This window comes from Pleurodeles waltl, chromosome 7 (genome assembly GCF_031143425.1).
Source record: "Pleurodeles waltl isolate 20211129_DDA chromosome 7, aPleWal1.hap1.20221129, whole genome shotgun sequence".
NCBI classification, from domain to species: Eukaryota; Metazoa; Chordata; class Amphibia; order Caudata; family Salamandridae; genus Pleurodeles; species Pleurodeles waltl.
Genome location: NC_090446.1, coordinates 645113399 through 645135039, shown reverse-complemented (window position 1 = coordinate 645135039; position 21641 = coordinate 645113399). Strand labels below are relative to the sequence as shown.

Here is a 21641-nt window from a genome sequence, read left to right as displayed (position 1 = left end):
TGCGTGGAGCAAACTCTCAAAAAAGTGATGTTATATAAAGGGAAAATAAGAGCACACTGCAAAATACTTTCAAGCACATCAAGACCCGCTGGGGCTGAAACATAACACAAAGCTTAAGAAAGAAGTGTGTGAAATTAGAAATGTAGCCTACGTGTAAATGTAACAGCAGCAGCCATCTTTTGGGTCAGTGCTAACCAATGTTACCAAGTTTGTGCCCGCCTCAGAGTTACATAGCTTTACTCTAATGCCTCGCACCGAAAGTTTACATTTTTGTATCAGTCTGAAGGTTGTTTATACACTTTTCCGTGACTTCAGATTCTACACCCGTGTAAAGCCTGTTTCAGTCTCATCTCATCTTAGCCCTATAAATGAAAACTTATACATGTGTGGTGTCTCGTTGGATAGCGTTAGATCACTGGGGTGCCAGGGATTCCTTTATCAGCCAAATTGGACATTCACTGATTATTTTTTTATTTTGTTAAACACTTGCAAACTTTGAATTGGTGTTTTCAGATATTTTCTTTTTTAACATTTATGGCACAAACCGATACTAAAACGAAAATAAGGTTGATTAACAATGCAATATTTTACCACACGCCGACTCAATTACAAGGTTAATGCCTGTCAGGGCATTTGTTTAAAAGCTAGCACCAAGAGAACTGCATACTGGTGACTTCTGCCCTCACAGAAGGGGGTCATACTCCGAGCAGCAGGAACATGCGGCTAAAACATGCTCAAAGTCGCACTACAAGAAATTCAGGATATTTTACATAGGAAAGCAACTTGGGGCTTCATTGCAGCCAAAGCACCTGCACTCGAGCTATTGAGTGACTAAATGGATGAAGGAATGAATTAATGAATGAATGAAGAGATTTCAAGAGCGCGCTGCTACTCATAGGAGTATCCTAGCGCTGAAACAGAAAGTGAGAACATGAGATTACAAAGCTTGAGAGTAAAAAGTCAGGTCTGGAGTGGCTTTCTAAAAGATCTTCCATGTTCAATTTGGCCCAGTCCGGCAAGAAGTTATGTTGAAGTAATCCGCACAAATCGAAGTGAGTAGAAGATTATAGTAAGGCAGAGCATCTATACAGCTGCTAACAATTTCCTCGATCTCCTCAAAACATCTTAACATGAGCTCCACGTAAACACTCCAACATTCTAGTTTAGAATCATTGTGAAAGGTAGGGGGAAAGGGATTGGCCATTTGAGATAATTGCAAGTTGATTCCAGGCTTCAGGGGCACAGAAGGGTGAACGATCTGCCACCTGGTTTAGCTAGCCTGACCCTAGGCACCTTAGCCAAATGACCTTGGGAAGAACGCCAAGTTCTAAGGGGAGTTTACTGATGAATCCTGGAAGACTGGTACTCAGGGCCAAAGTGGTTCAGATCTCAGTGCATAATGATAGGTGCCTTAAACAGGATCTTTTCATTTACAGGGAGCCAGTGCAAGTTCTTCAGGAGCGCGTAAACCAAAGCTCATCTAGATAAATTGAGAACCAAACAGGCAGCCGCATTCTGGACCGTTTGCAATTACTCCACTCCCATGATGTGGGAGGCCTGTATGCAAGAGATTGGTGTAATCTAGCCTAGACACAATCGAGGGGAGAATCATGGTTATCCCACAGGCAAAGAGAGGATCTGTTAAAAAATCAAATAAAAAAAAATAAAAAATTGCAGTATGCATCAGAACACAACATGTGCGGACTTCCAGTGTTAATTTGATTTTGAAGAGACAGCCGTTTATCAAACTTGACAACTAAGATTTTTACAGCGTCAGCTTGTATGTTGGGCAAGAAAGCCCCGTCCAACCAATAAGCTTGCAGGATTAAATTAAAATTGTAGCCAAAACTGGGCACCTCTGTTTTATTAGTTTTGCATTTAAGTTGGTTAATGCTAAACAAATGGAACACAGCTGATAGGGTTTGATAGCACCCTGAGCAATTTGTTCACCTTTTTTATATGAAAACAGCAGCTGGGTGCCATCGGCGTATGAGATTATCTTGACCCCCAAAAGACTATCAATGCCGCCAAAGGTGAAGTAACGATGTTAAACATAGTTGGGATAAGGGCCAATCCCTGGTGCCCTCTTAGAGAGAGACTGCTCTTGCCAGGCAAAAAAAGGTGGCATCCAGGCCTCATCATCTGTTTTCAAGGAAGGATTTCAGCCACTTCAGTGATGTACCCCTGATGGCTATATCATTTAGGCAGGCGAGCAGCCTGGAGCGTGGGACTGTGACAAATGCAGCTGACAGGTCGAGCAGTACCAGGACTGCCTTTCCTGCTGCATCTAAGGTGCATTTTATATCTTCACAGACTTCCAGGAGTGCTGTCTGTGTACAGAAGTTTGGCCTAAACCCTGACAAGATTGGGTGGAGAAGCAAGTTAAATTCAAGGTAGTTGGATAACTGCAGATTCATGAACCTCTCCACATGTTTTGACATGACAGGCAGCAAGCAGATAGGTCTGTAATTGCTTGGGTATTAGGACCTGCATTGGTTTTTTTTCAAGAGAGGCAACATTCTGGCCCGTTTCCAGTTAACAGGGACTATCCTAGATACCAGATACTTATTCAGTAGGACGTTCGGGACCATGTTAATGACATCCACTCTGTGCAGAAAGAAAAGGGGGTTAGGGATGCAAAGGGGATCCAGACTTAAGGTTTAAAATAGTCACTCTATACTCATTCATTGAGATAGGGTCAAAGGATGAAAATGCGATGGCACATTGGAATGGAGGACGAGTGTCCGCATGACTTGTTATGGTTAGTCTTTTCTGAATATCTGCACCTTTGTTCTTATATTAAAAAAAAAAAAAAACTGCCCAGTTGTTCACACTACTTGGCCAAGCGACATGTCACGGAACAAATTTTACTATCTTAAAGATTTATTTTGTCTTAATTACTGCACCGCACTGAAATGTCAAAAGGCAAGCCAGTTCCTATCATATAATTTGAAATGTTACATGTTAGACACTTCAGAAAACTCCACAAGGTGTGTGATAATTTAATTCCACAAATAACCCTAAAACAAAATGTACTTCTAAATGAAAATATCCCAAATTCATGTGGCCAGCACCCCCCAAGCTTTATGTATGTTTGTACAAACGTATGACAGTGCAACGTTTTCTCGAAAGAAAGGACATTTCTTCTGAAGCTTGTGAAATGAGATCTCTGCAATAGTGTTTCAAAATCCATGTGATCCATGGCATCACCTTATCACCCCATGCATAGACGTTTGTGCTGCTTGTTCATTCTTCAGGCTTTAATCTACAGGAGTCTAGTTGCTGCTCTGAAACTAGTAGCAGGACCATCACATGGGATGGTTTCGACGATTGCCCCTGCTTTGGAAAGCACGCCACTCACACTACCCTTACGTGCAAGAATGGTCGGTGCCTCAAGAACAGGGACCCAATAGCTCGGTCATATTGTTACAATGAAGTACATTGAACCGCATAAATATTTTTTAGGCTATTGGCTGAAAACGTATGCAAAACCAAAATGAACCCTATGGTAATATGCAACTTTGATTTGCTAGTTCACTATTATACATATCCATGATATTTGGGAGACGTCCGATCAATGAGATTACACAATCATAATTTACAAAAAGGAGCCATGGAAAAAACACTAACCGTGCACCAAGCCCTCGGCTTGCACTCATTCAAACTATATTGGAAGTGTTTCTGAAAGAAACCGGACTAACAGTTTCTTCTTGTGTCTCCGTTTTTACATAAAGTCTCTTGATGTATTCTGCAGATCCGTGTTGATGTCTACCAGACTGCCACTGGGACGCATTAGTGATTACAGCCCATGGGTGTTACAATTGAGCTGGTGGTGTCTTCATCAAGGAAGGCGTGTGGTCTTCATTCTGTAGAGGTTGAGACATCTGCATGAACCCTTGCGTTACACATTCTAATCACTCAACAAGTCCGCGAACCATAACATCTAGTGTTCACCACTTAGAACCCTGACTTTCCAAATCATTTCCTCACTTGGTGTTTGGGGGCAGGCAGAAGTCACAATGTAAGCATGGTGTGTAAGCTTGAACAATGTATTTGTGAGCAAATACTGCTATTGAGAATTTGTCTGTTGCAAGCTTCATCTTCCAAACCCTGCCTTAGAAAGGCAGCTTTGGTATTTGAATAATTTTCGGGTTGAAAGCTTGATTGGTACCTGCGGCCTACAGAGCACGTTTTCCCAGTCCGACTACACCAGTGTTGGCCTCACTCGTTGCTGTGAATCAGCTGTCAACACGTGAAGGCGTCTCCTCACAAGATAAACATTCAGGTTATTGCTCGGAAATGACACTTTAATGACAAAAATGTAGATTCTTGTTTGCAGTGTGTTCCACAGCATGTCACACATAATCTGCTCAATCTCTGTAAACATTGTATTGTGATACTATTCATATATGTTTTCTACAGCCCTTATAAACCACAAAGTTGTTTCGATGTCCTCAACTGCATTATTTATATAGTGCTTTAAATTAGAGTTTTTTTTCAAGGTATTTTTTTTAATTAATTGATTTTTTTTGCCAATTTTAATACTTGCGAAAAAATGATTTTTCACATGGATTGAACACTTCTGCTCTGGCGAAGCAGAGCAGAATACTGTGACTGGGGTTTCAGTGGACACACCTATTGGGTTTGAAAGGATGGGAGAACGTCTTTGGGTTGGGAAGTGTGACTAGCAGCAGAAAAGCTGTATGAATGGAGCAGGAAACGTAGAATGAAGGTGGATGTATCATACAGCACATATGGAGAATGGGGGGGGGCGGACCCAGATCTAGAAGCTTTCTTACTACCAGGCTTCTCAGTTACAGTTCACGGCCGGGTGGTATGGTGCCAATAACTGAGACAGAACCCTACTAGAGCAGCAATACGAAAAGTACTTCTGGGAAAGGTACCCACCCATGGGGAAGGCACACGTTTAACTTAAACGGCACTGCATGCCTGGAGTACGTGCATATCTAATTGAGAACACACACCACCCTACTCTCAAAACCATCCGCTGTAGGAAAACCCAGAATTGTGGGCCCTTGATAGGGACCAAAGCCTAAGCAAACGATAAAGGGGAAGATAAAACGAGGCAGGAGAACTATATGAGGATGTGAAGTTGCTCTTGCTAGAACCGGCCACGGAGCTCTTCCTATTAGGGAGAGGAACAGCTTCTACATTTCTGAGGAGTCTGCAGTACAGCTCAGTATGTGTGGGGGTCAGTTGAGGAAGAGCCATGCAAATCTAACACACTGGAGTCAATAGTAAAAAACGGTCAAGGCACAGGAGAGTATATACAAGGCATCAAGGACAAACACGATGATCCCACCACTGACCGCTAGACAGAAGTAGGAAATGGACTGCGACTTGTGTTTCAAAGATAAACAATGGAAGAAGGCACTGACACACATAAGGCCGCAATCCAGCAATGCAAAGGTTTAGACTTACAGTTAACTTATGTGCATAGAACATAATCTTATGCCAGCAATGCTTCAATAAATTAGATCACACAAAAGGCTTGCAGTGCCCTAGGTTTGTAGAGGCAAAAGCTATAGATCAGTGGTTCCCAACCTTTTGACTTCTGTGGACCCCCACTTTATCAATACCGGAAGCCGTCGACTCCCACTGAATCATTATTGGAATCTGCCCCCCATCACCCCCCACTGAATCATTACTGAAAGCCAAGGATCCAGGCCTATACATTGTCGATGATTTGAACCGCAAAAGAATACACAAAAAAACCCACAAAAAACAGCATTCCTTCAAATACATACACAAATAACATGTTTTTAATTTGCAAACAAACACAATAAAAAAAAATGTTAACTTTAATAAGAAGATTGGAGCTTTTCCAAATTCAATTGAAGCCACACGTTGTTCATACTATATTCTGTTTGATGCACCTGCACTGCTCCCACATATCAATTTGAAGATACTAATTTCATTTTTAATCTCCAGTTTCAAATTCCTTGCCATTTACAGTACGTTTTGAGATTTTCAATTGTATATTTAATCACTTTATATACCTCATTAATCTGTTTATATTGGTTAATTTTCTAAGCAGTCATGGACACCCTGAGGAGGCTTTGTGGAACCCCAGGGGTCTCTGGGCCACAAGTTGGGAACCACTGCTAAAGATCATCTCTCATGGACTTGTCCTAAAATGCAGGACTACTGGGAACAGGTGGCAGACATATAGAGTGAACGGATGGATGTGGCAATTCAGGCACACCCACGTATAGTCCTGCTGGACATAGGAGCCCGCTGCACAAAAAATAAAATAAAGTTAATAGATTTTACACTATTCCTAGTTAGGAGAAGAGTGGCAATACATCGGCTACGCCCTGAAGCCCCAAATGAGGCTAGCTGGCTTTGGGATTCAGGGAATGGTGCCTGGCAGAAGAGGTCAGAGTGAAGGTAGTGGGGAGAGATGAAAAGTTGCCTAAGATCTAGAACCGTGCCAAGAGGTAACCAGAACTTCGCGATTCCCCTCAAACGACAGCCAGCCCTCACCAGCTGAAAGACTAGACAAATTAGGTAATGTGAAGGTTCGACATGCAGAATATTACTCATGGAAAAATAAGTGTAAATTTGCCCTGCCTTTAATTTTTTTTTTTAATTTGTTGTATTTGTATAAGAAAATGTGAATACAAAATATTTAGAAAAACTATGTGCTTAAGCGTGAAAGCACCGACAGAGAACACTTAAGGACAAGGGGAAGGGTACAGAGGGAGGTAACCGACACAGATTAGAAGTCTTTGAAAAGAAATCCCTGGAAGGCTGAAAGCGGCAGGCGGACACCACAAGGAGCAAATCTCTGTACAGTTAATTTGTGGCTGTCAGGAGTATCTATGCGGTAGGTGGGTAAAGGCTGCCTAGCATCCTGTGTTCCACCACCCCTGGAACACACGATTAGGGAGCACTGCTGGGGTAAGCGATAAGTGCACAACCGCGGTGACTCTGGGCGTAGTCTGTCCTGGCACTGTCCAACTTCTTTTATTGCTGTCAGTTCTAGAAAATGCACGGTGCATAGAAATGGGTCCAAGCAACGAACGAGGAACATTTGGCACCATGAAAACTGCATATTTGCACCCTTCATTTTTCAATTCAGATACTCTTCTTACCACCACCTTTCCAAGTCTAGTTCTTTTTCCTTCTCTCGAATTGCCTGGTGAAGGATGTTCTGGTTGTTTACTGCCTTCACTTTCATATGCTCTTAATTAACCAATTTACATCTTAATCACTTTTTTTCCTAACTTCAGTTTTTTAAGGAATCGTTAACACTGTCACAACTGGGATTTGATACTAACTTGGACCACGGCTGCCAAACAAAAAAGGGCCAAATCCATCTTGTATAAAATGTTACCTAATTTGAAGGAGTTCTTGTAGTCCAAAAGATGCCCTTTTCCACAATAGGATTGCACACCTGGGTACATGGAGTGGGCTCCCGCCAGCCAAGAAAACAAGCAGGGAGGGAGGTGGTTAGCAGAATATGCTGTTAGGCTTTCACCACTGAGCCCATGATGATCCCATGAGTGAACGAAGGCAGGAACCGGCCAAGCTTTACTGCCTCAGTGAGGGGCGCTCAACAGACTTGCTTCAATTTGGGTATTTATTTACATCCGGCCACCTATAAATTCCGCTAATCACACCGCTCTTGAAATGATAAAACCCCAGAAAATCATATTTATCCACCTATGTACACAAACATACCACATCCCATAACCATCAAAACACCATCACCCATTTTGTGTAAAATACCAAACTGGTTGAATACATCCGCTTCATTGGATATATTTGTGTTGAGCACAGTGCTGCCCTTATTGCTCTCTATGCACAACTCATGCTTAATTAAAGAGTAAAAGTTCGAACAATTCAAAATTACATACTAATTCTACAAAATGATTCACTTTTCAGGCAAAGAAAAAAAACTACATCAGCAGTGATCTATTCAATCTAGCGCCTATTTAGGAGTGGCAGTACACAGACTATTGGAGCAACAGAGTGTTGACTGCTCCAAATAACTACAAAGAGAAGCAAAACAACATCTACAGCCTATTGGAGAAACAGTCATGCTCGACAATTGCCCTTAACCTCAAGTTGTCCTCAATAATGCAGACCACCACAGGCAAGAGAGGACAGAGAAGGTGGGAGTGGGACGTGTCACACTGATTGAACTGAAGTAGACAGAACATTGAAACCGGTGAGGTAAGCCTTGTAAACAAAATACAATAACTGGGCATTTCATTACAGGTAATCAGTGCACAGCCATCAAAGAGTCAACAAGCTCCACTCTATTCACTCAGATTAGGATATGTGTTGCTGTATCCTGAACCTATCAGCTTGATGGGCTGAGATACAAAGATTCCTTAACCAAACTGCGAATAGCACTGTGCAAAATTTTCTGTTTCTTTTCAAGCTGTTGGCTGGGTCTGCTTATTTCTAGTTTGCCACAATTTTCTAATGCAAATGTTATGTCGTTAATTTCAATTTGAAACGAGTGAAAGATTTGTATTCAGATATTGAAGGTTTGAGACAGGAAATTGCACTTACTGATGTAAAAGCACATGTGTGGCATGAAGGCAAAGCAAGGAAACACCTTTTGCAAAAGTTTTCAGGTCAAAGAAGCAGTTTGGCAAACTCTACAAAGGGGACAGTTGTATCTAGAAGCAGGCTCGAATCCCAGGCACGTCAGTAATCTAGTGATTAAAAAGGTTTGCAGGTGTTAGTTTTTGTATTTTAAAAGGTGTGGATCGTTCGGAACAATTTGAGATCATGCACAAAAGAGGCTTAGGATGGAAAGGAGGATGATTCTTTGTTGACAGGCTATACAAACAAAATACTGGATGTCCTCATTTGTGAAGATGAGACACTCCGGAAAAAAAGGATTTAGTTATTTAATGAAATGCAAGAGTGTAGCAGGTAGCCTGATGTTTGGGTAGTAATTAGTACTCTGGGCACAAAGATCAAGAACCACTGTCTCATGGTCGCGACCTTATACTTTCTGTTCATCACCTCTACAGAGGAGTCACCTCCTTAAACTGGCCTTCTGAAGGTGTTAATTTATTAATCAAGACAGGTTGATACACAGGGTTTACCGGCGGTCGCAATTATGTTGCTATCCATAGGGGACAGTCAGTGTAGATTCACCAGGGTGAGGTTAATGAGTTTGTATTTCTCTAGGGAGTCTGGCAGGGGCATACAGGGTCTCTTCTATATGGCTAATATTGATTGCGGGACACAGGCCAGAAGTGCTTTTCCAAAGACCTAAGATTGGAAGGTGGCTCCAAAGCGTGTTTCTGAGGTGGACAGTTCTATTCTGCTTAGAGGTGACAGTGGGTGCAAGGCTTTTTAGGTTTCCTTGGAAGTGACCACTTTGAAGGAGTGTATCAATACTATGGACGACCAGAGGGGCAAGTATCGGGACAACCTCCACCGAAAGTTATAGATTCAACACTCATGAAAAAACTGCTAAAGAGAAAATCTTTAATTCTGAAAACAAGTGAGGAGAAGTCTCATAAATATGACTATTATAACATCTACATCCCAACCTTAAAGTCTTGGTCTGATATGGTCCACAAGAGCAATTATCAATTAGAGTCCCTGGGAGGCATACAGCAGGGATGCGTTTTAGCTCCTTTTTTGTTCTTGATCTATATTAATGGCATTACAAAATACTTATTATGGCCGAGAGTGGATGTCCCAAAGATAGGTGATCAATTTGTGCCCATACTCTTATATGCAGATAACATGGTTCCGATTCCTCGCACCATGAATGCATTGCAGAAGCTGTTAGATTATTTTATAGAGTATATGGAGGGCCTGAATTTGAAAGTGAATTAATCAAAATCATACACTATGTATGTGGGCCATTATGCACGAAACTTAAGCACTTTAGCATGGTGGGCTCACTTTTAAAAAGAAAAAATGATTTTAGCTATTTAGGAGTTGTTTTTAGCTCATCCCTAAAATGGAAATCACACCTCTATCTGACATCGCAACAAATGGGAAAGAATGTGGAGGTCATTTTCCGTTTTGCAAGGAGGCTCAAACATAAACCCTTGGCAGAGATGAAAGCCTTGTATAAATCTAAATGAATTTCTGCTGTTCTAGGTACCTCCATACTCTTGCCCCATATAGAAGTGGGCATGCTCCAACACGCAGAAAAAGGATTTACACGTAGGATGATTGCAGTCCCAAAGAATACTGCAAATGTTATATGCCATGAAGAGTCAGGCCTACCTTACATAGGTTACCAGATAAATATCGCACGACTCCTTTTATGGATCAAGTGATGGCAAAATCCACAGCCAGATTTGGTGAGAGTATGCATGCGTCAGATTGTTTATCCCTAGATAATGTGAGTGAGATACCCTGGATGATGTATGTAAAATAATGTTTCTATATACTGGACCTTATAGAAAGATTTTGCCCAAAGCTAAGGCTATCATGAAATCCTGTCATGCCTAGTTCTGTTTGAAGAAGAGGTTACAGTGCACTTTGAATATGAAAACAGTTGAGTATTATGTGCAAATTCCAACAGTTAAATCCACTAAACTGTAATTGGGATTGATTGAGAAATGTAAATTAAAGCCAATAATTTACAATTTTAGATTAAACATAATCCATTTTAAAGTTGTTTTTCCGACACAGTGTGCTTGGCAGCACAACCTACAGCCATGTCACTGTGATAATGCCACAAAACAGAGCACATGCCATTTTATTTTGCTCTCTGTATGTAGGTCCCTGAAGCACTTTCTTGATTCCCTTGTTGGGTCAGTCAGGGATTAAGCATTATCCGTCTGCAATGGATTTTTAAAGAAAATAAACGAAAACAGACATAAGTGATGCAGTTTTAATTTTTTTTAGAAATGCGGTGGTGATTAGAAGCCGCTATGATTTAGTAGGCTTTTGATGGATGCTTTGATTTTATGGATAATAATTTTTGTTTTATGTCATTAACATCCATCCTGGATTTTTTTTTTTTTAGAATATATCATTTAATTTAGGATTCTTTTAGTGTCTTAATGACTAAAATTGTCTTCTCATGTTCAAGTGTATTTATGTTTATAAAGTGTGATGTTTATGATTTTAGGGCATACTGACAAAATAAAGATGATGACTGTGACTACTATACACCATAAAGAGTTACAGCTAGTTTTGGGTAACCAATACCTTATCTCAATCTGTACCTTAGTGTTGGTGATGTACAGAACTCAGTCGACAAAAGTGTAAGAGAAGACAACCCGTCGGACTGACATCAGGAGTCACATCATTGGTGCTCAGTCATGAGCAAGGGAGGCCTGGTGAAGCAAGAAGATGCACTGCCCGTTATCAACTCATTTGTGATCCTAATTGTTATGGCAATGAAGTAAGGCCTATGGATTACAATTTCCATCACTGTCTCCATGTGAAAGGGAAAGAAAGGGGTGCTGTTATATAATCCAGGTCCTCATTGTAATGGGGATCCTCTTTAGAGAAGAGTACTTCCTGCAAGTAAGCAGCTAAAAACTTATTTGGACGATTTTGAGATCTAATTGCTTATTCATCTCTCTCACACATTAAAACATAATTGACATGTTAAGACCTTTGTGGGGGGGGGGGGGATGGGGGTAGGTTGAACATTTTCACTGCCTAGGAATTAGCTGCAATTTCATTACTCGAGGAGAAAGGGCAAAGAAGGTTATCTCCAAAACTTATAAATATAGATGAAACAGAAGGTTCTGATCATACAGGGATCATCTTGGATTATGGTTCAAGCAAAAACAAGAGTCCTCCCCTGGAGAGAATTATGACTGTTACCTGAAAATGTGTGTATTGTGGCATGCAATGAACTGTTTCAGACACAGAGGCCATATAAGTATGCTCCACACCAAGTTCAATGGCTCAAAGACCTGCATCAATAGCCCAGGGTGCTGAAGCATTATGTGAACAAAAGTTCAGACGTGGCTCACTCTGTAGTGAGTAGGAGCGTGCCTTTCAGACTTTGGCTGTGTTTATGTTGGAGTGTCACTCAGGACCCAATTGACACTGAAACTCACATTGTATCCCACAGTTCTGTACAATGCACAGCGTTAACATGTATGTATCCTTCTGTATATTATTTGTGACACCAAAATGTATAATGTGAGGTACTCTGATCCCCTCTTGGTCTTTCTTTTTCACACTTCCTAAAATGTAAAAAAAACAACAACAAAAAAAAAAAATGTAAAAAATTCATAGTACTAGAACCGTTGAATTTCAGATCATGGAATTGTTGGATTGTCGGTTGTCACCATCTTTGTAGACCTTGATTCCACCTGTGGTGAGATCAATCTTTGGGGATAGGACTGGATCCTTGAGATACTTTGCAAGTAATGGGCAACCACTAAGATCTAAGAAGGTTATCAGGTGGGTAAGTATGGAAAGGAGAAATAGGAGTAAACTCATTCAAGCACAATGCCTGCAAATATAAGGTGTGCCTATAGGCTGTTAGAACAGGACTTGTACCTCAACTTCATCACAGGTTTCCATGAGAAGGAATAATAAGCAGAAGTCCCTGTTGTTCTCAATCTTAAATTTGGCTGTTTTATCTGTGTTGCACTATGATCTGAAAGTTGTGCAGATTAGCAGTTGTGTAAACAATTAATGTTGTTTACTTGTGAACTTGAGAAGTGAATGAATTCCTGTTTTCCTTCTAGAAGATCAGTGGCTGTGTGATCTGTCAGTGTTTGTGAGATCGCAAGGATCATGAAGTGTTGTCTTCAAAAGCTGTTGGATCTGTTCTAACTAGATAGCACTAGGGAAGATGCCATGTGTGCTATAGCTGTCCATGTTGTTGGGGAGGACAGCGAGTGCTTCTTTGCACTGACACCGGATCACCAGAATGCAGGAAATCACAGATTTTAAACATGGTTCCAAGAGTCTTGTCTAGATTCTGCTCCTGCCAATGCTCTTATTTTACCTGGACAGGAGCAGCAACGACACATGAAGCATAAGTCAACCAGGTGCTAACCCAGCCACCCTCTAAATCGTATCCATCCTTTTCTGGTGAAGGATTTCAAAATTACAGGAAGCACTATACCTGCTTCCTTCTTGGTGGCTTTTAGAGCTACAAGGATGTTTCAGATGCATGTGATTAACACTGGCTTGTTGAGCGGAATATTGTGCTTGCTCATGCTATATAGGAGTCGATCTTCCTAAATAACATGACATTGTTGATTGAATGGCCTGCGGCTGGATCTGGCAGTGGATTAATAGACCGCTATACATCTTTGAAGAGACTTCAGCTTCTTATATAGACTTCTCTGATTGCTGCCAGATAGTAGGTTGTTGTTAATCAATCAATGAATCAAAACAAGACTTGTATAGTGAGGCTAATCACCCACAAGGGTATCCAGGCCCTGAGGATCTTGCGGCAGAGGATCAGCCAACAACCAGGACCGGAGTCCTTTACTGAATCCGACAGCGATGGTTAGGTCCGGAGGTGTAGGGGGAGGTAGTTCCAGGACATGGCCGCAAGGTAGGAGAAGGAACAACCACTGTTGTAGATTCGATGTATGCAACAGGTGTGAGCAAGGTGGAGGGAGGCAGAGCGCATGTGTCTGGAGGGTTGGTAGAAGTTCAGGCAGTGGTTGATGAACGCTGGTCCAAGGTTGCGCAGGGCCTTGTATGTGTGGATCAGTATCTTGAAGTGTCATCTCTTCTGAATGGGGAGCCAGTGGAGTTTCCTGAGGTGGGTGGTGATGTGTGTCTGTTTGGGGGAAAACGAGGATGAGTCTGGCCGTGGAGTTCTGTATGATCTCTAGTCTCTTGCCTTTCATCCAATTAGTGATGCATTTTTTCCCCTGATGGTATAGTTACTGTCTGTGAGCTTGTGGGTGCACAAGTGTTTCTGGATCTCCTTATCACAGGGCATAGGGGAACATCTACCTTGACAATTACAAAACTAATGAACGGCTTGGTAAAGTATTGATATTGGCTGTGGAGGCATATTTGAGGTAAATCAAGGAGTGACTTTTTCCCACAAATTTAAGTTCCTTGAGGGTATGCTGAATATGTGTGATACAAAGAGATATGGTGAAACCTCTCACATCCCACACCCCTTTTTTGATCCTTGGCAGCACGGTTGGAAGGAAGCAGAAGTGAATGCACACAGATCATCACTTTAATATGGGAATAACAATTCGGATTAATAAAATTAATTTGATTGAGATGATCTACCAATGACACTTTCGGGTGCCACAAAATACATCCTGTGGCCCTGTCCTCAAACACAGAAGAGCAAGGGTAACAAGTGACATTGGTAAATTACCAGTTCCGTATAACTCATCACATCACTTCTGGAATACTCCATGCAAGGAATTGAACAGCGCTGTGAAATAGGCATGACGTCACTTATCTCCAGAAAACCTCTCAAAGGTCTGAAACCTAAGGGCCTGCTCTCAGGTCTCCACAAGTAACCTTCTTTTGGGTCATTCACCTTAAATTGACTCATTTAGCTTGACTTGCCATTTTGCTTAATTTAAAGCATAGGATACCAGATACAATCATTCATCCCATACCACAGTTTCAGGGAGTCCTACCCCCGGTGCTGGGTTACGATATCTTGTGCAATACAAAAGGATGATGGACGGAGTGCTGAACAATGCAAACACTCACCCCGACTCACAGATCTGGGCTTAATCCATTGTTCTTTTGCTCACCATACAACCCCAGTTTAGACACATGCATAAGCAAATCAGGCTTGACCCTGTTCCTCATGAGAACAGTCCAGCCCCAATTGCCAAGCCAGGCAGGTCTCTGGACCAGAAACAAGCATCCTGGGACCGGTTTCAGGGTATCACCCTTCACCAGCCAGGCTAGCTTGAATCCAGTGGCACAGTGAGAAAGGGACCCACGTCTGGGCATACCCTTCCCACTGATTTGCACATAGCTGGATCCATACTGGGGTGAAGTGGCAGGCATAATAACAATGGATTAAACCCACATCTGTGACTGGGATGAGTGAAAAGTTTCAACACTCCGTCCATCATTTTATTTTGTGATATTGCCTTATGATATCTCCTGTCTGATGGCTTTACAGGATTAACACCGATTTCTAATCAAGTAACATATAGCCATGTATACTATGGCCTGCTTGTTTCAAGAACATGCAGTGTCCCTGTCCTCTCTGGGATCAAGATGCCACACTGCGTCACCCACCTATCAGAGTACCTTATCACCCACCATAGCACTGCAAAATACGTGTTCCTGCCCATCCTCCCATTAATACGGAAACCTTTTCACATTGGGTACAGTACCTCAGCCCTTGCCTCCAATTTACCTGTAGTCCTGGTTTCTCCCCCTCCTGGTTTCAGGGTGCATGAGCTGTAGATTTGCTGGTATGGCAGTTTACGCCATAATAACACACAATCACCCCTCCCCTGCACCTTCTCTTCTCGGCCCTGGGACCCCTTACCTTGTACACCTTGCCGAAGGCGCCATCTCCAAGCTCTCCCACCACCTCCCACTCCAAGGTGGGGTCCTGGTCCCGTTGCACGTGCTCGTACTCCTTCTGCCGCCTTCGGTCTTGGTTACTGAAGCGCAGAATGCGCCGGAAGTTCGCAAACGCCATGCCTGCTACTCCCGAGAGTAGAACGGGATCCCTACTGCCCAATTTTGATAGCAGTGGCAGCAGACCAGCTCCGCGGGGGGTAGGGTTCAGAAACGTTCGGCCCAAGGTATGTGCACAAGAAGTGGGGCACAGGTGAGGAGGGCGGACAACAGAGGTGGGGGGAGCACACCAGAAAAGGCAAAGAAGCGAGTCAACCTAGGGCAAAGGTGGGTGATTCTGAGGACAGGTGGAGGGGGGCAGCTTGAGAGCGATAAAGAAGTTAAGGATCTACGTCAGGTGGGGAGTGCTAAAGTGGAGCAAGCAGACAGGGAGGGATGTGGCAAGGGGGCGAGTAGAAGGGGAGCCGGCGAGTTCTAACAACTGGTTGAGGGGCAGGAGTGGCTCAACAGTCAGGTGAGTTGGGCAGTTTAGGAAAGTAAGTATTGAGTGCACATGGAGAATGGTAGGTTCAAGGGTCAAGTGATGACATGTCGCTGGCGGGCACTTCACTGTCAGGTCGCTGTCCGTTAAGCTGGAAGCTGTAACCGGCACGGCACTCGCTCCACAACACCGCCGGTGACTAGCCACGGACGCCGCCTCCACTCTCCGAGGCAGATGGGCTGGATTGCGGGCGTGCCTAACCACGCCCCTCTGAGGCGGCCCCCGCCACTGTAACACCAGAGACAGTAAAGAAGAACTTGACCGATAATTTGCAGCGCGCGCCCCCTGGTGGGGAGATGCGTCAATGAGCTTTGTACATCTCGGCTCTATTCATCGTATATTTTACGTTCGTTCCTTCTCACTTCTACTCTCAAGCCTGTATCGGGAATCTGGCACTAAAGCATGTAATTTATAATTAAATTTTCCTTTTCTTAAAAAAACAAAAAAAAAAAAAACAACCAAGTTTCACTCTACGATACATTTGAGGATTTTTCAACCTAAAATCGTCTCATTATTGGGCAGACTTTCCCGGCAAATCTTGCTCTATTACAGGTTTAACGTTCCGAATGCAAAGTGTGTACCTTTTATTCAGCACAACCGTTTCTGTGAAACGCCATCAATCCAGTGGTGCTGGAACAAATTTTTGAGTGGTGGTGATGGCCATCAACATGCCTTGACTTGTGGGCCAGGTTGGAACTTTTCATGTTGCTGATATACAGTTTGAGATATTTGTACTTATATTTGTAAAGCAAGCTCATCTTTATGTATATGTTAGAAAACCGCTTGAATACTGTGGTCTTTTTCTTTCACCTGTATCCCACTACAAATATCGTTGCGTCACTAGTTAAAATTAAAACAACCCCAAACATGCATTCAGAAAAACGCATAGGAAAGATGGTTCTCCAAGTGGAAGGAATTAGCAGCACCTTATGAGAGTTATGTTATGTTAGTGCTTTCATAGCCCACTAATCACCAGTGAGGGTATCCAGGCACTCTGTAGCTGGTGTGTGAGGGCTTACTCAAAAAGCCAGGTCTTCAGCTTCTTGCGTAAGTCAAGAAGAGAGTAGGAGGCCCTGGTCTGTTGTGGAATATCGTTTCAGGCTTTTGGATCCAGGTTTGAGAAGGCGCAGCCTCTTGCTCTGCTTTTGTGTATGCATGGGGTGTGTGCTAATGAGAGACCGGCAGAGTGTAGATGTCTAGAAGGCTGGAGGACGTAAATACAGCTGTTCAGGTAGGCCGTGCCTGTGTTGTGGAGTGCTTGTAGGTGTGAGTAAGGAGTTTGAAGTGTGCAAACTTGCGTATCAGGAGCCAGTGGAGCTCCCTAAGGGGTAGTGTGATGTGGGATCGGCGTGGGAGGTTTAGGACTAGTCTGGCTGTGGCATTTTGGATGGCTTGCAGTCTTCCTGGGAGCTGGTTGGTGTGAGAAAGTAGCCTCTTTCTAGACTTGTTACCCCCACTTTTGGCCTGTTTGTGAGTATATGTCAGGGTGTTTTCATGGCTCACTGGGATCCTGCTAGCCAGGGCCCAGTGCTCATAGTGAAGACCCTATGTTGTCAGTATGTTTGTTATGTGTCACTGGGACCCTGCTAGCCAGGACCCCAGTGCTCATAAGTTTGTGGCCTATATGTGTTCCCTGTGTGATGCCTAACTGTCTCACTGAGGCTCTGCTAACCAGAACCTCAGTGGTTATGCTCTCTCTTTACTTTAAAATTTGTCACTAACAGGCTAGTGACTAAATTTACCAATTCACATTGGCATACTGGTACACCCATATAATTCCCTAGTATATGGTACTGAGGTACCCAGGGTATTGGGGTTCCAGGAGATCCCTATGGGCTGCAGCATTTCTTTTGCCACCCATAGGGAGCTCTGACAATTCTTACACAGGCCTGCCACTGCAGCCTGCGTGAAATAACGTCCACGTTATTTCACAGCCATTTACCACTGCACTTAAGTAACTTATAAGTCACCTATATGTCTAACCTTCACCTGGTGAAGGTTGGGTGCAAAGTTACTTAGTGTGTGGGCACCCTGGCACTAGCCAAGGTGCCCCCACATCGTTCAGGGCAAGTTCCCCGGACTTTGTGAGTGCGGGGACACCATTACACGCATGCACTATACATAGGTCACTACCTATGTATAGCTTCACAATGGTAACTCCGAACATGGCCATGTAACATGTCTAAGATAATGGAATTGTCCCCTTAATGCCATTCTGACATTGAGGGGACAATTCTATGATCCCCCGGGTCTCTAGCACAGAACCCGGGTACAGCCAAACTGCCTTTTCAGGGTTTGCACTGCAGCTGCTGCTGCTGCCAACCCCTCAGACAAGTTTCTGCCCCCCTGGGGTCCTGGCAGCCCTGGCCCAGGAAGGCAAAACAAAGGATTTCCTCTGAGAGAGAGTGTTACACCCTCTCCCTTTAGAAATAGGTGTGAAGGCTGGGGAGGAGTAGCCTCCCCCAGCCTCTGGAAATGCTTTGATGGGCACAGATGGTGCCCATCTCTGCATAAGCCAGTCTACACCGGTTCAGGGATCCCCCAGCCTTGCTCTGGCGCGACACTGGACAAAGGAAAGGGGAGTGACCACTCCCCTGACCTGCACTTCCCGGGGGAGGTGCCCAGAGCTCCTCCAGTGTGTCCCAGACCTCTGCCATCTTGGAAACAGAGGTGTCTGTGGCACACTGGACTGCTCTGAGTGGCCAGTGCCAGCAGGTGACGTCAGAGGCTCCTTCTGATAGGCTCTTACCTCTCTTGGTAGCCAATCCTCCTTCCACGGTAGCTAAACATCCTTTTCTGGCTATTTAGGGTCTCTACTTTGGGAATCTCCCCAGATAACGAATGCAAGAGCTCATCAGAGTTCCTCTGCATCTCCCTCTTCACCTTCTTCCAAAGGATCGACCACTGACTGCTCAGGACGCCTGCAAAACCGCAACAAAGTAGCAAGACGACTACTAGCAAGCTTGTATCGCTTCATCCTGCCGGCTTTCTCAACTGTTTCCAGGTGGTGCATGCTCTGGGGGTAGCCTGCCTCCTCTCTGCACCAGGAGCTCTGAAGAAATCTCCTGTGGGTCGACGGAATCTTCCCCCTGCAACCGCAGGCACCAAAAGACTGCATCACTGGTCCTCTGGGTCCCCTCTTAGCACAACGAGCGTGGACCCTGGAACTCAGCAACTCTGTCCAAGTGACTCCCACAGTCCAGTGACTCTTCAGTCCAAGTTTGGTCGAGGTAAGTCCTTGCCTCCCCACGCTAGACTGCATTGCTGGGTACCGCGTGATTTGCAGCTTCTCTGGCTCCTGTGCACTCTTCCAGGATTTCCTTCGTGCACAGCCAAGCCTGGGTCCCCGACACCCTAACCTGCAGTGCACAACCTTCTGAGTTGTTCTCCAGCGTCGTGGGACTCCCTTTTGTGACTTCGCATGGACTCCGGTTCACTCTTCTTCCAAGTGCCTGTTCAGGTACTTCTGCGGGTGCTACCTGCTTCTGTGAGGGCTCCCTGACTTGCTGGGCACCCCCTCTGTCTCCTCCTCCAAGTGGCGACATCCTGGTCCCTCCTGGGCCACAGCAGCACCCAAAAACCTCTACAGTGACCCTTGCAGCTAGCAAGTCTTGTTTGTGGTCTTTCTGCGTGGGAACATGTCTGCTAGCTTCACCGCGACGTCGGACATCTGTCCTCCAAAGGAGAAGTTTCTATTCCTCTTCTTTCTTGCAGAGCTCCAAGCTTTTTCCAACAGGTGGCAGCTTCCTTGCACCCTCAGCTGGCATTTCCTGGGCTCCTGCCCACTCTCGACACTGTCGCGACTATTGGACTTGGTCCCCTTGTCTTACAGGTACTCAGGTCCGGAAATCCACTGTTGTTGCATTGCTGGTGTTTGTTCTTCCTGCAGAATCCCCCTATCACGGCTTCTGTGCTCTCTGGAGGTAGTAGGTGCACTTTACACCTACCTTTCAGGGTCTTGGGGTGGGCTATTTTTCTAACCCTCACTGTTTTCTTACAGTCCCAGTGACCCTCTACAAGCTCACATAGGTTTGGGGTCCATTCGTGGTTCGCATTCCACTTTTAGCGTATATGGTTTGTGTTGCCCGTATACCTATGTGCTCCTATTGCAATCTATTGTAACTTTACACTGCTTCCATTACTTTTCTTGCTATTAGCTGCATAATTTTGGTTTGTGTACATATATCTTGTGTATTTAACTTATCCTCATACTGAGATACTTTTGGCATATTGTCATAAAAATAAAGTACCTTTATTTTTAGTACTTCTGTGTATTGTGTTTTCTTATGATATTGTGCACATGACACCAGTGGTATAGTAAGAGCTTTATATGTCTCCTAGTTCAGCCTACTCTGCTTTGCCATAGCTACCTTCTATCAGCCTAAGCTGCTAGAAACACCTCTTCTACACTAATAAGGGATAACTGACCCTGGCACAAGGTGTAAGTACTTCTGGTACCCAGTACAAGCCAGGCCAGCCTCCTACATTGGTTGTGCAGCGGTGGGATAAGTACTTGTAACTACTTACCACTTTGTCATTGTGTACTTTTCATAAGAGAATAATATACAAAACAAGTTCAGTGTATGTACACCTAACCAAAAAGTTTTGCTTTTCTCCTCTTAAACTTTCTACTAAGTTCTGAAAAGTACTCTAAAACTTCTAAAAGTTTCTAAAAAGTTAGAAAAAGTTTTTGTTTTGTCTCTGTTCTTTAAAAAAGTTCAGAAACATTTTCTTCCTTCTCACTGTCTCTAAGCCCTTTACTATCATGTCTGTAGAAGACTCTACTCATAACATGGTCAATACTACTTATGACAATTTGAATTACAAGAGCCTAAGGAGTCTCTGCTTAGATAGAGGTTTAGTGATAGGAAAGAACCTTACAAAAGAGTTTCTATATAACATGCTTATTGAGAATGATGAGTCCCAAGCAGGCACTTCAAATGAGAGGTTAATAGAAGGTTCCCATTCTGGCTCAGGGGATCTCCTTGAGGGAGGTGGGGAGGGTTCTGTTCCAGATCTGCCCCCTAGCAGGACACCTAGTAATGTTAGTAGTAATGGAGGGTCCCATCATAGTAGGGGAGTCTTTATTCCTGGAGGCCAAGTTATTAGGGTTCAGTCAGTTAGGAACAGATCCCTCTCTGTTGTTTCCAATTTATCTTCTGTGTCCAAGCATTCCCAACCCACCAACCCTGAAGACAATATGTTAGAGAGGGAACTCAAAAAGTTGAGAGTTGAAGAGATCAGACTGAAGCTTAAACAGCAACAGCTGGCCTTAGATAGGGAATCCTTATACCTGGAGAAGGAGAGACAGAGATTGGGGTTAGGACCCCATGGTGGCAGCAACAGCAGTATTGCTGATAGTAATCCTGTTAGAGAGCATGATTCCAGGAATCTGCACAAGATAGTCTCCCCTTAGAAGGAGGGGGATGACATCAACAAGTGGTTTACTGCACTCGAGAGGGCCTGTATGGTACAGGGGGTCCCTCAAAGGCAGTTGGCCGCTATATTGTGTCTATCTTTCACTGGAAAGGGTAGGGATAGGCTCCTTACTGTTAGAGAAAGTAATGCTAACAATTTAGCAGTTTTGAAGGATGCACTCTTGGATGGATTTGGCTTAACCACTGAACAATAC

General features: G+C 43.8%; 1 protein-coding gene across 1 annotated transcript in view; it reads right to left on the bottom strand.

The window, feature by feature from the left end:
- Window positions 1–16480, bottom strand: part of STK10 (serine/threonine kinase 10) — a 309494-nt gene extending 293014 nt beyond the window's left edge. The window contains exon 1 of the mRNA XM_069244642.1: window positions 15434–16480. Coding sequence (XP_069100743.1) covers window positions 15434–15589 — 156 coding nt within the window. The 5' untranslated portion in view covers window positions 15590–16480. The remainder of the gene's footprint in view (window positions 1–15433) is intronic.
- Window positions 16481–21641: the final 5161 nt, after the last annotated feature.